At 42.0% G+C, this 16613-nt stretch overlaps 3 protein-coding genes across 3 annotated transcripts; 1 reads left to right on the top strand and 2 right to left on the bottom strand.

Annotated features, from left to right (window-relative positions):
• Positions 1-4104: 4104 nt before the first annotated feature.
• LOC308649824 (histone H4) lies at positions 4105-4648 on the top strand (the record flags this gene model as incomplete). The annotated part of the gene is made up of 1 exon (XM_081295663.1): positions 4105-4648. One exon carries the CDS (start codon positions 4105-4107, stop codon positions 4414-4416), a length of 312 nt encoding a protein of 103 aa, XP_081151789.1. The 3' UTR covers positions 4417-4648.
• A 1355-nt stretch (positions 4649-6003) lies between these two features.
• Positions 6004-6971, bottom strand: H1-6 (H1.6 linker histone, cluster member; the record flags this gene model as incomplete). Its single annotated transcript, XM_081295455.1, has 1 exon — positions 6004-6971. One exon carries the CDS (start codon positions 6969-6971, stop codon positions 6336-6338), a length of 636 nt encoding a protein of 211 aa, XP_081151581.1. The 3' UTR covers positions 6004-6335.
• A 1931-nt stretch (positions 6972-8902) lies between these two features.
• LOC308649640 (histone H2B type 1-C/E/F/G/I-like) lies at positions 8903-16613 on the bottom strand. The gene is made up of 3 exons (XM_081295364.1): positions 16568-16613; positions 16078-16475; positions 8903-9148 (listed from the first exon to the last, which is right to left on the bottom strand). Exons 1-2 carry the CDS (start codon positions 16596-16598, stop codon positions 16087-16089), a joined length of 420 nt encoding a protein of 139 aa, XP_081151490.1. The 5' UTR covers positions 16599-16613; the 3' UTR covers positions 8903-9148; positions 16078-16086.

Genomic DNA, 16613 nt, shown 5'->3' with positions numbered 1-16613 from the left:
GCTGTGCAGCATGGCACAGATGCTCAGCATTCTGTTTCTTAGCAGCAGTTTAAGGAGTGCAAGGTCCATGTGGTGTATCTTGAGTAGATCCTTCTCTATTGCCTATTTTTTGCCCAGACATATTTGCATCCTCAGTAGAGTCTTCTGTGGCATGAATGCCTTCTAAAACTATTTTCATGCTAGTTCTTGTTACTAGATATCAGCCTTTTTTTCTGAACATTAATGTAATTCCTCCAAAGAACCCTGTGAAGAAGGAACTACTGTTGTTCTGTTACCCTTATTTTGATTTTAGGGAAACCAAGGCACAGAGAGGTTATGTGACTTTCTGAATCTTACACAGGTAGAAATGGGGTGCTGCAGTTTCAATCCCGTGAATCTGTCTCAGAGTCAAGCTCTCAACCCCTACACAACACTTACCTTTGCATTCAGAAACATGTGTGGCTCTGTTCCTGTCCTCTTGGGGTATAACCCCAAGCATTCATCTGCTGCTCGGTAGCAACACTTCCATGCTTCTATCCTGAGGATGGAATTTGTTTTAACATTTCAGAATTTACTACAGCCCTATAATTTTATCAGAAATATTTTGAAACATTTTTTCAGGTATGTATTTTTTTTAATTTAAGAATATTTTTTCTGTAGTATAAAAATTTCTACCTATTAGATTCACATTTCCATTTATTCTCTGTGTCATTTCCATTTCTTTTCTGTATCATTCAGACCTATGATGGACATGAGAAATATTGAAATGGGTAGTACTGAAGCTCTACAAATAGTTTTAGCTACCAGATTTGTGGAGGAAGTATTGTTGTTATTTTTGAGAAATCAAATTATGGATTTCAGTCCTAAAATTCTGAAAAGAATTTTGGAATCTTCAACACACTCTTTAGAAGGTAACTACCAATCTTTGTATAGACTTCAGTGCACGTCTTGTCAGGTAACTTTACTCTGTAGGTACATGGAATGTCCTAGGTCCATTCCTTAAGCTGAGTTGCTGCACTGGACTTTGATAAAACAGTCAATAACCAACTTCACGACTGCCCAAAGAGCTTAGCCACTTGTACAGGGACATCTTTTTAAAATATGGATTTAACTATCAATGGTCTTTCTTTTGTCTAAATTTGAGTTCCCAATTAAAGCAAATACAAAATTCTTTCTTTGGGCTTTACGTGTATGTGACTAAGAAAGTATTCAAGAGAATTTTGAAAATCAAATGTATTTGCAACCAAGTTTATAAAAATTTTGAAGCAAATGTTTAAAATAACTGTCCAAATAACTTCTTTAAAAAGCAGTTCAAAGCACAGTAATAGTGTTTACAAGAGTGTCCACACGAAAGAGCAGACCCAGCGAGTACACATGAAAAAGAAAACTTGGACTGCAGAGAAAAAGCAGGAACATTCTCTTAGAAGAATAAAGAGGGGAAGAAAGGAAAACTGGGAGGTCCATAGTGCATGCTACTGAGCCAAAGATGTGCCAATGCTGATGACTGAGTAAGCCAGGGAAGGTGAGTCTGTGCTCTTAGCCAGGGTGAAGGCCAGAGGCTAGAAAAGAGAAACACTCTGAAGCCCAAGATGGGTGTGAGGGGAGCCAGCATCTAGCAGAGCTGTCTGCCCAGACCAGGGGTGGGGTAGGGGTGCTGACTGTCTGTCTGGGGGCGCTATGGGAATGTTTTACAGCCCGGGAGGTCTGAGCCCCTAGAGACTGTGCTTGGGCACTTCCATCATTGTGATATAGCTCCAAGGTGTTTCTAACCTCGTGTTTCTTTACTTTTCACTAAAGAATAATTATTTACTAAAAGTCATAGTGAATGCTGGACAGCTTTTGTTGAGAACTATTTTTAAAAAGTTAACTTGGTTATCCATTAACTTGGTTATCCATTAACTTGGTTATTCTGATGGAGTTAGTGGGGGAGGCAGCAGTCTGGACAGTATGTATTTTTAAAGATTTATATTATACTTTTGTTTGAGTGCTTCATATGTTCTAGTAGCCACGACGTGTTTGCAGAGTTTTTACCTGAAGGGCCTAGTTCACAGGCTGTGTGAATGGGTTCTGGTACTCTAGATTCACCCAGAAGGAAGAGGAAAAGGAAAGGAGAATAGGGAACCATTTATATTCAGGAATGAGCCTTCCTTCTCCCAAGCCATGATCAGGTACTACTCTTCCTAGAATAGAAAAATCAATTTTTAACACATACCTACATATATATTTATATGTGTATTTATACATATGTTTGTCTATTTGTTTGATCATCCTTTTTTTTCCCTTTTAGTCTCTGTCATTGAGAAAAATTAGAACAGAGGATATTTGAAATAGATAATAGAAAAAAAGAAACAAATGTGAAATAAAAGTGAGGTTTATTAACAATCTAATAGGCAAAATAATGTTGGGGAAAAGACAACATAAAACTCCAGTTTAACCAAAGATGGCACTTTCTGGCATGTGTGTCAGGGCACAAAATTACCATACTTTATACACTATAATTTTATTTTCCTGAATTAAAAAGCACATTGAGATTCAGAGTTTTGTGAATGGTCTGGGTCCTTGTACTTTTTCTCTGCTATATTTGACCTTCAGCCTTAGCAAATCTGCTAAAAGTGTGTGATGGGGAGTCAGGAATCTAAAACCTTTCAATCTGGGGACAGAAGAAAACCACTTGATGAGTTTAGAAGTGTTACAAACCATATGACATTTGCGGTTTTCCTGCCCCCTCTGGATCTCTTTTTCCCAGTGCATCTCTTTTCATGTGAGCAGGTCTGAGGCTGTCACACCTTGTATATCTCGTCATAGTCTCATTCTAAGAATCCACAATAAGTCTGTTAACTGAGGGGAGGTGGGCAGTGTGCCTGTTTATTTTTTCAGACAACAGTGATTGTCCCTTGCCTGTAATTGCAGTGGCTCCGAGGCCCAGGCAGGAGGATCATAAATTCCAAGCCAGCTTAGACAATCTAACAAGGCCCTAAGCAACTTAGACCCTGTCTCAAAATAAAAGATAAAAAGGTCTGGGGGTGTAGCTCAGGTGTTAAGCACCCCTAGGTTTAATCCTCAGTACCCTGTGTGTGTGTGTGTGTGTGTGTGTGTGAGAAAATTTCCAAAATCAAAATCTGCATCAGGAAGCTAAGGAGAAACTTGGTTTGAAGAGACTTTCAACCTTATTCAGACCTATTTCTTTCTTTCTTTTTTTTTTTTTTTTCTTTTGGTCTGGTTTTGTTTTTGTTTTCTTAGTGTGATTAGCCTTATTTTAACATCAATAATCTTATCAAAGGACTCCCAGGAAGGAATTTGTAGGCTCTGTAATGACCTTAATCAAGTATTAGCCTAGTACTACAATTAATCCCAACTCTCCAAAACCTGAGCAAGTTGAAAGTGGATGAATACAGGCAGTAAGGGAAGCCCGTTTGGAATTTCCTGGAGATCAGACAGGTTCAGCAGTCCCGGAAAGGGAAGAGAGGTAACTGATTACACAAGCCCTCAAGCTTAGCTCTGTTCTCTTGTTCCGATTCAGACTTTTGCCAAAAAATAAAATAAAAAGTCAATAAATGTTGACTCAAATTAGGAAACAGGAGGGAGATTTAACTTGCAGTTGTTTTTCTACCGTTTCATATTCCCAAGCATAAAAGAGACTTTAGGTACTTTTGTCATGGCCAGCCTTAAACTTTACCCAGCACAGAGACAATCAAAATGTGTTGGTTTAAAGAGGAATACCTGCAGTACAAGAATCCATTTTAGACGTTATTTGTACTCACGCCCAAGGAACCCCTACCTAATTTATGCCTACTAGGTGAAAATAGAAGGAAATGTGGGATGGGACTCCTTCTTAGTGACACTGACCGAATAAGATTAATCGCAATTTGCAGAAGCGCAAAGACAGGATAATGCAATACAAAGCAGAAGCAAAGCTTTTCAGCCCAAAGCAATCAGTACCTCTCCTTGCAGCCGCCCAATGAAAAGCTACGTTTCACTGACCAATCAAAACATCGAGGCTCTTTTTGCTCCACCCCCTTCGGTGACCTAATTTGGAAAACCCCAGCCAACGTAAGTGGTTTTCAATCAGGTCCGCATGAGTATTATTTAAAGGGCTTGTTAGGTCTGGCGGCACTGTTCGCAGCCATGTCAGGTCGCGGCAAAGGAGGGAAAGGCCTGGGAAAGGGCGGCGCCAAGCGCCACCGCAAGGTCCTGCGCGACAACATCCAGGGCATCACCAAGCCCGCCATCCGCCGCCTGGCCCGCCGTGGCGGCGTCAAGCGCATCTCCGGGCTCATCTACGAGGAGACCCGCGGCGTGCTCAAGGTGTTCCTGGAGAACGTGATCCGCGACGCCGTCACCTACACGGAGCACGCCAAGCGCAAGACGGTCACGGCCATGGACGTGGTCTACGCGCTCAAGCGCCAGGGCCGCACCCTCTACGGCTTCGGGGGCTGAGCGTCCTGGTGCCGCCATCACCTGCTTTCCCCAACTAAAGGCCCTTTTCAGGGCCGCCCACGAATTCATGTAAAGAGCTGGACTGGCCTTAAGGGATTATAAGGCTTCTTAGGGAAAATGACTTGATGAATCTTAGGCCAAGACGGCAGCACATGTTTTAAACGCTTAAAATGAGCACAAATAAAACCGAAAGGACTGAGGTGCTCCTGCTTAATACGTTTGGAAGCATTTGAAAAGCGCCCCTTTTACGTGTGGCTGGATGGTCTGAGGAGTTTGCACATAGCCTCGTGTTTCATGACATGTATTGCACAACTTAAGCTTCTCAGGCAAAACACTCAATGGGCCGTGAAGTTCAGTATGTTATTAACATTTGCACTGTACTACAGACTAATGTGCCTCAGGACTACAGGAAAAATGATTGGCTATATTGTAAGGCCTGTACAAAAACTTGGAAAACTGGAGACAGGTTGGTAACACCAAGAGCAACCTGTAGGGAGCCCCAGTATTGTAACTTGGGGTTTGGTGGTGAGGCATCCTTCATCCTATATGGGCTCACCGCCAGGTCAGACAAATGAAGCCTGGTCTTAGACCATTCTCACAATTCCAGCCTCATAGGAACATGAGGAACATCAGCTTAAAGGCAGCCAAGAACTGGGTTGATTAGCTACACATAGAAATCTGTTAGGTTATGTTCCATTTTAGTGCACAATTTTTGCAAAAAAGCCAGAATATATAAATGAGAGGTGAGGACCTAGTGAGCCACTGAAGAACATACTGGAATGCACTGCATAGTTTTGCAGTGGGTTTTGTTCAGTTACTCCTGAAACCACAGCTGAAAAAAAAAAGTTTACATTAGCATAGACTTAATATTTATGATAGTTATGTAAGAATGCTAAATCAAATTAAGGAAAAATTAAAAATTTAAGGTACTTCAGCTTGGACCCTGTGTACTTATACAATTTTTAGGACAGGAAGATTTAATTTGGGCCCTAACAACTAGAGTCACAAATATTTCTATAAAGGTTTAGGTAACTTTTATAGTTACTTCAGTGTATCTTGGCCTGTGGACTGCTCTGGCACTCTCATAAATAAGATATATTAAAATATTAAGATCAGCCAGGTGCTGTGGCACACACCTGTAATCTCATGGCTCTGGAGGCAGAGGCAGGAGAATTTCGAATTCAAAGCCAGCCTCACCAATATAGTGAGGCAGGAAGCAACTCAGGGAGAGCCTGTCTCTAAATAAAATACAAAATATGGCTAGGGTTATGGCTCAGTGGTAGAGTGCCCTGAGTTCAATCCCCAGTACCACCCCCCCAAAAAAAAAAAATTTAAGATGACATTCCTACTAGACCAATAGTTTCAAAATACACATTATGAAAGATGACATTTGTTGATGTATCAGTCATCTCATAGCATAAACACTACTTGACATTCTTGCAACTGTACACAGAAAGTATATTCAACCATCACACCGGAGGAACATTAAAGTTAATGAAAGGTTCAACTTCCCTATCCCCAATCCTGAACACCATGATTCATAATTCAGTCAATGGACACCAGGGAAACTGACTAGAATTATACACCTTAAAAGGGTAAACTGGACTTAAGCATTTTTCTTTTTCAACAAAATGAGGCTTATTTCTGTGCTGACTTATTCCTGTTCTCCATTTTGATAATTCCAGAAGCAGATAATTCCACAAAGCAGACCCTCTTCTACAGCACACCCTTCTCTACCCCAACTACATTTGCCATCTCATGTGGTCAACTTTGACTACCTCACTAGTGTAACTCACCTTGCTAGTACAATATAAGCACTAACTAGTTTTATATTTTTCCAGTGTCAAGCCATTTTAAAAATTTGGGTGGCTCTTAAAAGAGCCTTTGGGTTCGTAGACAATTGGGCTTATCTCTTCTCTTCACTTCTTCGAAGCCGCCTTCCTAGGGTTGGCTTTCTGCAGAGCCAGCTTGGGCTTCCCAGTCTTGGGCTTCCCTGCTCTGGCCTTGGCAGGGCTCTTCCGCTGCTGGATGCCCTTGGCTCCTTTGGTCTTCCTCCCACTTGCTGGAGCTTTTTTAGGTGTAGGCCTGGGCTTTTTGGTTCCCTTGTTGGTTTTGGCACCCTTTGGGGACCTCGAGTCCCTGGACAGGACCAGCTTCTTAGCCTTGGCAGAAGCAGGCTTTCTGACCTTGGCCTTGGTGGCTTCAGGAGCAGCCTTTCTGCTGAGCTTGAAGGAGCCAGAGGCACCAGTACCCCTGGTCTGCACCAAAACACCCTTGCCCACCAGACTCTTAAGCGCCAACTTGATGCGGCTGTTATTCTTCTCAACGTCATATCCTGCGGCGGTCAGGGACTTCTTGAGCGCAGCCAAGGACACACCTGCTCGCTCCTGGGACTCAGAAAGAGCCTCAGTGATCAACTTGGACACAGAGGAACTCCGAGCCTTGCGACCTGCACCTGTCAGGCCGACCGCCTTCTTCCCCCGCTTTTTGGCAGGCGGCTTCTCCATTGGGCCTGGAACAGAATCAGTGGGAGCTGCAGGAGCTGTTTCTGACATAGCAGAAGAAGAAGGACGTTAACAACCACCTACAAGTGTGAAAAGTGGCCGGGCCTCAGGGCCTTATATAGGGCAGGGCGCGCTGTGATTGGTGCATCGCTCAGGCACCGCCCCCGCCCCGGAGGAGGAGCATTTGTGTTTGTTTACCTCGAAAAGTTGCATCCCACAAAACTGGTGGGTAGCAAATCGCCTAGGTTCCACCGCAGGATGGTTCCTAGAGACTCACATTTCATATGCCTTTTAACCTTTCAGTGACAAATGACCCTACGTGACAAATCTTTTCGAGAAAGCCCTCGATTCTTCGTCAAATTCAAGAGAAAGAACCAAACATCCTCTTTTCCTTGTTAATTCAAAAAAAATTTCTAGTAGAAAATTTACTTCCTGTCTTCCGAATGGCCTTCCATATGGGTAGCTTCTTATTGGTGAAGGAAAGAAATTATTCATGCCCCGATTTTTATTGAAACTTATTTATATATGTGAAGGAAGTAACACAGATCTCTTAGCTGTCTCACTGAGGAGTTAGAGAATGTATAATTACCTAAAAACTGCAGAGTATGTCCTTATTTAACCAAGGATCATCAAATAAAACACAACCAACAGGGATGAGGGCTGTCTGTGATTAAAACTACCTCCCAGTTCCTGGAGCTATATGGAAGACCTTCAAGGACAGGGTGGTAGCCATGATCTCATGAGATTTGCTTGGCCCAAATCAGGCCACCTTCATGAATGGTGTCCTCCACTGGGTTTCCTTTGTCCTTTGTTAATTCAATACCTCCCCCTCCTGATCCCAGATAAACAGTCCTTGCCCCTAATTAACTATAAATGGTGAGGCAGGAACCTTGAAGTCCTAGTGGAAACTGCAGACCCAATCTCTTAAGGCTGGACTGGCAGGTGTGGTTGCAAATGTGCTGGAAAAATGTTCTTGAAAGAATGCCCTGTATGTGGCCCTGAGCTTCTCCCCACATGCACTGTAATTCTTGATTTATAAACATTTTTCTATAAGAAGATCCCAGGTGCATTTTTCTGAGCACCCTATATTTTTATATGTTTGTCTCTCTGACCCTCCATGATACCTGGAAGCTTTTGTGCCATTAGGTGTTAGTGACTTATGGATCAGGCTGATTCTTATATTTACAGGTTGACAGAAGTTATCATTCCATTTCTTTAAAAGCAACAAAGAATTGATGAATTTAGGAAATTCTTACATTGTATTAAAAAAAAAAAAAAGAAAAGGAACCATGATTCATATTTTACCTTAGCTGAAAAGGTATCGTAAAAACAGGCACACACACACATGCACACACATATGCAGTACCTGTCCTGTAACAGTTGTAAAAAGAAAAATAAGACTTATGTATGATATAGATATTCCCCCAAAATAGGAATCAAAAGTCCAAGGGAGGGACTGGAGCTGTGGCTCAGTGGTAAAGAGCTTGCATAGCATGTGTGAGGCACTGGGTTCAATCCTCAGCACCACATAAATAAATAAAATAAAGGTTATAAAGGTATTGTGACCACCTACAACATATATATATATATATATATATATATATATATATATATATATATATATCCTCCATCAGCAGAATATTAGACATTCATAAAAATTGCATTTCTAACCAGTTACCTAAAAAATCATATATTAATAGCATGATAACTACATTTGCTTTATATCTATTTTTTTAATTTTTAATATTTATTTTTAGTTGTAGTTGGGCACAATACCTTTATTTTATTTATTTATTTTTATGTGGTGCTGAGGATGGAACCCAGGGCCTCGCGTGTGCTAAGCGAGTGCTCCACCACTGAGCCCCGACCCCAGCCCTTTATATGTATCATATTGTGTGTACACTATGTATGTTCATATTCATATAGATAGATAGCTATCTCAGATATACATAATAAATAAGAGATACTAGGAGTTGTTTTTTTTGTTTTTTTAATGTTTCTCTTTTCACAAATTTCTACAGTGAATATCTAACACTCTTACACTCAGGGGAGAAAAACAAGAAATGAATTCTTCAGCCAGGTGTCTATGGTTCCTTCCTTGATTGTTAAATGTACCTCCATTTGTCTTTTTCCACTGTCACTCATTTTCATGGTTTGACTTGTGAGATAAAGCAGGGTCCATCAGGGGAAGCAGAGGTGGAGAGATGTCTAGAGGCTGTCTGTTCCTCCTGGGGAAAGAAAGAGATTAACCAGTTAGTTCACTGCTGCAGCCCAGCCACGTCATTAGACTGGTCTCGGAGAACAATATGACGACTATGGCGACTGGTACTCACTGGATGTTCTCACTGTGCCAGGCACTGTTTGAAGCATTTCCTAGAAGCCAGTGCCTTTGGTCATTGCCACAACCTTATGAGGTTATCAACTGTCATTCATCCTGCTTACAGATGAGGACAGTATGGCCCAGAGAGGTTGAGTTTCAGGGGCACAGCTCTTGGATGACAGACCTCTGCAGTAAGCCCTCTGGTCTGCACTTAAAGGAGACATAGTGACAGGAAGCAGAGGTGAAGATGGTCCAAGGTGGGACATCGGCTTGGATGTGCCCTGCAGAGCTGCCTGAGAGGCATGGAGAAAGCCCTCAAGTGAGGGCAGGCTGGGGTTCACGCCGGGGGCTCCCACGTGGGGCAGTTGCTTTCTTCTCTCAAGTGCTCATTCCTATGAGCAGCTGACAGAGGAAGCCACTCCCATGTCCCCCACTTCCATCTTCCTTTCAAAGAAGTACAGTCAGAAGAAAAGCATAGCTAATGGAAAGTTCCCAAATAAATGCTTAGTGTGATTCTTGCAGCGTTATGTGACAATTTTTCCTTTTCTTTACAAGTAAACAAGGCAGATCTCATTTTATGCTCTCCAGTGTCCAAACTCAGCCAGAGTAATGCATGCAGAGACTGCATAAAAGAATACCCCTGTAATTCCTGTGGGCTGACACAGAAGTCTGGCCGAAAGATGTAGGTTTGTGTGACAAGTGTCCCACATTCAGATAACCTGATTGCTTGTAACTTGATTCATACTGTACCCAGGCCATTACTTCACTTTGGAAAGACAGAAACTTTTGTCGCATCTTTTGCATGTAGTAGTAAGAAAAAAAAGTAGTCACATTTAGATAGTTTTGAAAAAAGATCAGGCTGGAAGCACAGCCCGGTGGTAGGGGGGTGGGCATGAGGAAGGCACTCCTCTCTCTAGGTGACGAAGGACACTGTACCCCCCACCAACCTTTGGTGAGCGCTCCTAATCCAAGGGGTGACCTCTGATGTCACCATCGTACATTTAATAGACATGTTCTTACTTGCAGTCTTCACAAATCCAAGTACCACACATGTTCTCCGAACACTCTTGAAAAGGCACCCCATTTAAGGACTATGCTGGAAGCCTCTCCTCCCAGTGCTCATACCCCGCTCCACACACCCTTCCAGTCTCCTGCCTGCAGTGAAGGCGATGGAAATGGTCCTCTGAACAGTTGAGAGTAGAACCAATAGAGCTTTATTTCTCCTCTTTTCTCATGGCTGGATCATTCCTCAAGGCCACCCCATGCTCTCTTGCTAACATTGAGTTGTTTGAGGATCAATTCAATTGATGTAGTAAGACAGGACAGTGCCAGACACATACTGAGTACTACACCACTGTTAACCACTAGAGCCATCAGCCATCGGCACTGAGGTTAATATGGGTATTTGCAGATCGTGACCCTGCCTGGTCCCCCTTTCCCTGAAAGTCATCCCTCTCTCTTATTCTGTGCAATCACTTCCCATAACTTGTTGGCTGCCTGTCTTCCTCAGGTGACAGGCAAGCTCAATGAGGGCAGCAACCTTCTCCTTTTCCAAGGAGACTGGCATGGGTGGTGACTCCTTAGCAGGTGACAGACCAAGAACCAGACACGGGTCCTTCAGTGCAGGGGAGAGTAGGAAGAAGACCCTTCCTGGATCATCCTAAGACTATGGCTATGCTAGGTGTTTTCACTGCCTCATCAGAAGCCATCATGGGCCCTTTAAATGGGCACAGAGGGGTAGGAGGAAACGGGAGAGGTCAAGCAGAATGGGGAGGACACAGAACTGGACATGACAACAGAATGTGCTTGCTCTTCCACCGTTGAATACTGTTCGTTTCTCTGTGTGGATGCACAGACATTCTGAAGTCTGAATTTGCTTGTTTCCCTGGCAGGGAGGTGGCGTCAAGACTGAGCTCTGGCCCAGCAAGGAGGGCAGGGATGACTTGTGCCACTGCCAGGCCTGGTCATGACAATCTGGCTCTCACAGAGGCATTTTCCCTTCTCCCTTCGTCTGCTGCTCTGATCCTCAGTCTCTGGCCAGGATCTCTGAGACCAGAGGATGCCCAGAGGATTTAATGGAAGAAGACTTTCTCCCTGAAAGACTGTGGCAGGAGCTCCACTCCCTCACCATTGTGAGACGTCAGATAATGAAATCATTCACTTCTGTGGCGTTTACTCAATAAGGTTTTGGTTTCGGTACCAGGGATTGAACTCAGGGGCACTCAACCACTGAGCCTATTTTGAATTTTATTTAGAGACAGGGTCTCACTGAGATGCTTAGTGCCTTGCCATTGCTGAGGCTGACTTTGAACTCCCAATCCTCCTGCCTCAGCCTCCCAAGCCACTGGGAGTAAAGGCGTGCATGACCATGCCCAGCTCAACCCACTAAGTTTTGAGGGTTTATTTAATACAACAGCAAGTATTGCTTACCTTGCTTTGATGTGAGGTTTATCTGCTGAGGCAAACTCAATCCTGCCATTCACACTAGCATGGACTGCCCATCATACCTAGACCTTACGGCCACATGTGCTCTCCTTTGTGATGATAACAGATATCACCCCCTGCAAACCTCAAGCACTGCAAAGCTTCTGGAATGCTAGCTGGCTCTCTTTAGACCTCTGGGCATGAGGGGCTCATGCTCGGCTCTTGTTGCCTTGATTAAGCACTGAGAATGTCACACGCCTATGGTCCTCACCCCCCAACACTGCTCTTTTTGGATATTTTTTTCCCCCTCCATGACACTTACTTTCTAATAGACCACATAATTGACTTTCTATGCTCTTCTGTTTTACGCTCCTTGAGTCCTAGCTTCCAGAAGGCAGTGATTCTGACTTTGTTCACTGCATATACACACATGTAGAACAGTGCTTGTTGTTCAAAAATATATAAAATCAGTCAATTAATCCCATTGTTTTTGTACATCTACTATTTACCAGGCTCAGGGATAGACCCTAAGGATATTGTGGTAATGAAATCACAACTCACAAGTCTCAGCAATTAGGTGGAAATGGTACAAAAGTTACACAGAACAGTAGGGAGATGGAGGTCAGAACACGCCCAGGGGAGGGAAACAGCTGATGTGTGCATGCATATGTGGCCACAGAGTGGGGCATGACAGAGGAGCAGCAGAGGTCTCCCAGGGGAGGGGCAGTGGGAGAGATGGTCAAGCCAGGTTTGTCTCAGGTGTTCCTAGAGGATCCTGAAGGCAAGAAAAACTCTTTTAAGCCAGTAGCAGACCACCCTCGAGGCCGAAGCTCAAATGATAGGAGGTTGGAGGTGGTTTGTTCCTTTTCCTCACTTCCAGTTGATTGACATTCCCTCTGCCCTCCTAGGAATTGATTGGGCCTAGTTCTGTCTCTGCCTCCTAAGAGTCGAAAGTCCTGAGCACTCTCTTCAAGCACTCTAAAAAGTCCTGACCCTGCTGTCTGCTGGGCACAGGCCTCTGTGACCTCCACTTGAGGCTAGCGAGTTTTCTCCATGCAAGATTTCAGATCCTGCATCATCTCTGTAGAATTATTTTTATATTGTGTGTGTGTGTGTGTGTGTGTATTAGTTCTGGGGATTGAACCCAGGGCCTTGTGCATGAGGCAAGCACTCTACAAACTGAGCTATATCCCCAGGCAAATTTTATATATTTTTTTAATTTCTAAAAATGTATTTCATTCAGAACTAAATTCCAAATGTGTCTTTTAAAATCTAGAACACAAGGCCCATTACCCACATTGTTTAAGAATGTTTAACTGTAGAAATGGAAATGTATTAAAAATTAAAATTTCCAGTGTATTTTGTTCTATAGCTAAGTTTGGGCCTAATAGATAAAAAACTTGAAAGGAAAATTGAGGGCAAGAATATAGAAAGAAAAGAGATCAAAGGAGAAAGGCATTATAAAGATTTATTCTTATTGCTCTTGAAACAAATTCTTTTACTTTTGGAGAACTTGAATGGCCAAAGGATTAGCCTAGGTTTGCAAATGATAAGGTCAGGGTTACCTCCAACAGGTAGATCTATTTCCTCAAAAGGAGACAAGTCCACCATCTCTGCCACTTTGTCCCTTCCAAGCCAGCAGAAGTGAGATCTAACACAAGGGACTAACAACCACAGTGAAATAAAGACAGATTTTCTATGGATTGTTCTGCAAATACCTCATTGGATGACAGGGTGACCTGAATATTTAAATGATTCAACCACAGTTCAACTTTCTTTCTTCCTCAGAACTGAGGTTAGAAGTTGCAAGAAAGTAGCTTTCTCCAGATTCACTGCCACTTTTCTAATTTATAATCACCCCAGAGGAATTGAGGACAGGGCAAGCTGAATGTTAAATTCAAAGAATTTAGTCAAAGCTCAGAATATCTTGCACAAAAGGTCACACACAGGCAGCTGTGTACTCTGCCAAGTTAATTTTATATCTGGTCATCCAGTATTATGCAGGGTAAAGGTTGAGAAAAATTAATTTTAATGACTTTTCAATTTAGAATCACTAGGATTGTTTGATAAAGTGGTGAATCTATATCCCCTTCCAAATCAGGAAGATTCAAAACCAATGTTGTTTTTATGTCCTTAAAAACATGCCTAGAGATCTTTAATCTTTATAATCTTCTAGAAGGTACGACTATTACCTTTCTCTTTAGGGTACAGATGAAAACATGAGGCACAGAGAGATCAAATGACTTCCTTCAAAGTCTCAGTGCTCAAAAAGAGTCAAACTTAAGAGATTCTGTCCCCAGGGGCTTTTTTTTTTTTTTTCTTCTTTTTCTTTTCTTTTTTTTCTTTTTTTTTTTTTTTTTTTTTAAATCATGGAATGGTGTTCTGCAGCCATTTTATTAGAATTCCATTTCTGGAACAAGTGTTATTTTTCCATTTCATTTAATTCTCACCTGTCTTTATAAGTAGGCAATTATTAGCATCCCACAGTCTCAAGATGATTGAGTTTGTCAAACCATTAACTCATCTAGTTAATTATTAGCACACCTTTACTTATGTGCAAGTTATATCAAACCATAGGATGACTTCAACCAGCAAAGTAAAATAAGATTTTTATAAAAGAGGAGAGAAAAAAAACCCCGAAGACTGGGTCTAAAAATAGGATATTGTGGTAGCTCATTATTTTCAAAAGAGCCCAGTGTGAATAGTCTATTCCTGTATAGATCAAGGACTTTTTTTTCCCCTTTGTTGGGGATGGATCCCTGAGCCCTGTACTAAGCAAACACTACACCCCTGAGCTACACTCCCAGCATCCAAGGACTTTCAATGAAATTTTTAAAATCAAATTTTAAAATTCAACTAATTATTTTAACAGTTTACTTTTCCTTACGGTGTGAAGAAAATAAGTGCTCATTGCTCAATGACTGTCAAGGAAGATCTACAGATAGTTTGGGTTTTTTTTGTTTTCTTTTTTGTTGTTTTGGGGTAAAAGGCATCTTAACTGTTTTACTACTTTGAATTTAGGATAGGTAAAAAAATAAAGTTATCAGAGAAAACTGGTTATTATGTTAGGATGCAAACATAAATCATGGGTATATAAAAACAAAAAAAGCTCACAGTCTTATTTTAAAGTGATGATACATATTCAATTGAATTTATTACACTACAAAACAGTACCAACTTTTTAAAAAAATAAACATGCTAAATGGTCATTCTCTTGTATTTACTCAATATTCATCTACATTATTAAAGTTATAGAGTGTAACAATTCAGCTTTTAAACTGACAGAGCCCTTTTAATTTGTAACATTATAAAAATCAACCCTCCTTAAAAATTACATTATGATTTAATTTAATTCAATGCATGTTACAATTTTAAATTTTTAAATGAAACGTTTACTCATTTAACCAATAAACCTAGTGGGGAAAAAATTTTAGTAAATTCAAATTAATTACTTTAATAATCCCAAATGGAAAAAATAATAATCTCTAAGCTTCTGTAAGCTATTAGAAGAGTATTATGTTTACATTATGCTATTAAAAAGAACCACTTTAAAGTAAGATAATTAAGTTAGTGAGTTTAAGGTAATCTTGATTAGAAAGGTGATTTTTCCCTATAAATGTATATACCAAGTATTAAAATTTTCGTTTTAAAAGCTTTACATTTCCTTATATCCTATTTAAGCAAGACCTCTAATTAAACTGTCAAAATTGTTACAGTCTAAGAGGTAACACCTTTAAAACAACTTGATTTTTTTAAAAAACATTAGGAATTTTTAGCTTAAATTTATCTGTTTTAGTTTAGTATACTCTTTCCAGGTGTCAAACTTGCAGACATCATAGGGTGCTTAAGTAATCTTGTAAGTACAATCACATTGCCTAAAACCTAAAAAGTCTGCTTTCTTGGTAGTAACTGGCTTCTTAAAGATCCTGACGGCTTAAGGGAAGATGTGATTTCAGCCTACCGTTTTTTGAAGGGGCAGTCGTTCCAGTGGAGACCGCGTGTGCCCCAGTCTACTAGCTTCTCATTCCCTCACCCTCGCTCCAGCTCTTCACTGTTGCCAGCGTGGGTTGGTTTTCACCGCACTTGAAGCTGCCCCCTCAACTGCAATCACAATCCAGGGAGCGTGTGGCCACTAGTTTTGTGCGCAAAACCACCAGACCAATTGCGGCAGAAGTGGAGCACTAGTATCCAGAGGAAAGATTGGCTTGTGTCTACCAATCAGGTCTCGGCATACTGAAAATGTCGCAAAACCCAGTGCTTACTGCCTTAATCCCCAAGACAATGTGAAGCCAGTTTGACCATTTTGATTTGATTCTGTTTAATCCAACTAAATTCAGTGTTGTCCACAGCTCTTTTTGTGGGCATGTGGGTGGCTCTTAAAAGAGCCTTTGGATTAGGTGTAAAAACGCTTACTTGGCAAGTTCACTTGGAGCTGGTGTACTTGGTGACCGCCTTGGTGCCCTCGGACACGGCGTGCTTGGCCAGCTCCCCGGGCAGCAGCAGGCGCACCGCCGTCTGGATCTCCCGGGACGTGATGGTCGAGCGCTTGTTGTAGTGCGCCAGGCGCGAGGCCTCGCCCGCGATGCGCTCGAAGATGTCGTTCACGAACGAGTTCATGATGCCCATGGCCTTGGACGAGATGCCGGTGTCGGGGTGCACCTGCTTGAGCACCTTGTACACGTACACGGAGTAGCTCTCCTTGCGGCTGCGCTTGCGCTTCTTGCCGTCCTTCTTCTGCGCCTTGGTCACCGCCTTCTTGGAGCCCTTCTTCGGGGCAGGAGCGGACTTCGCTGGCTCAGGCATTTTAAAGCCTTAAAACAGCAGAAATACAATGAAAGTATGAAGCAGATTTCTGCTATTTATAGGGCATTCATGCTAATGAAGGATGCAGAGCAAGTCTTACCTAATTGGAAGATAAACGGCAGTGCTGTCATCCAGGGGCAGAACTA

This window comes from Spermophilus citellus (genome assembly GCF_964194105.1).
Source record: "Spermophilus citellus genome assembly, chromosome: 5".
NCBI classification, from domain to species: Eukaryota; Metazoa; Chordata; class Mammalia; order Rodentia; family Sciuridae; genus Spermophilus; species Spermophilus citellus.
This window is presented reverse-complemented; position numbering and strand designations above follow the sequence as displayed.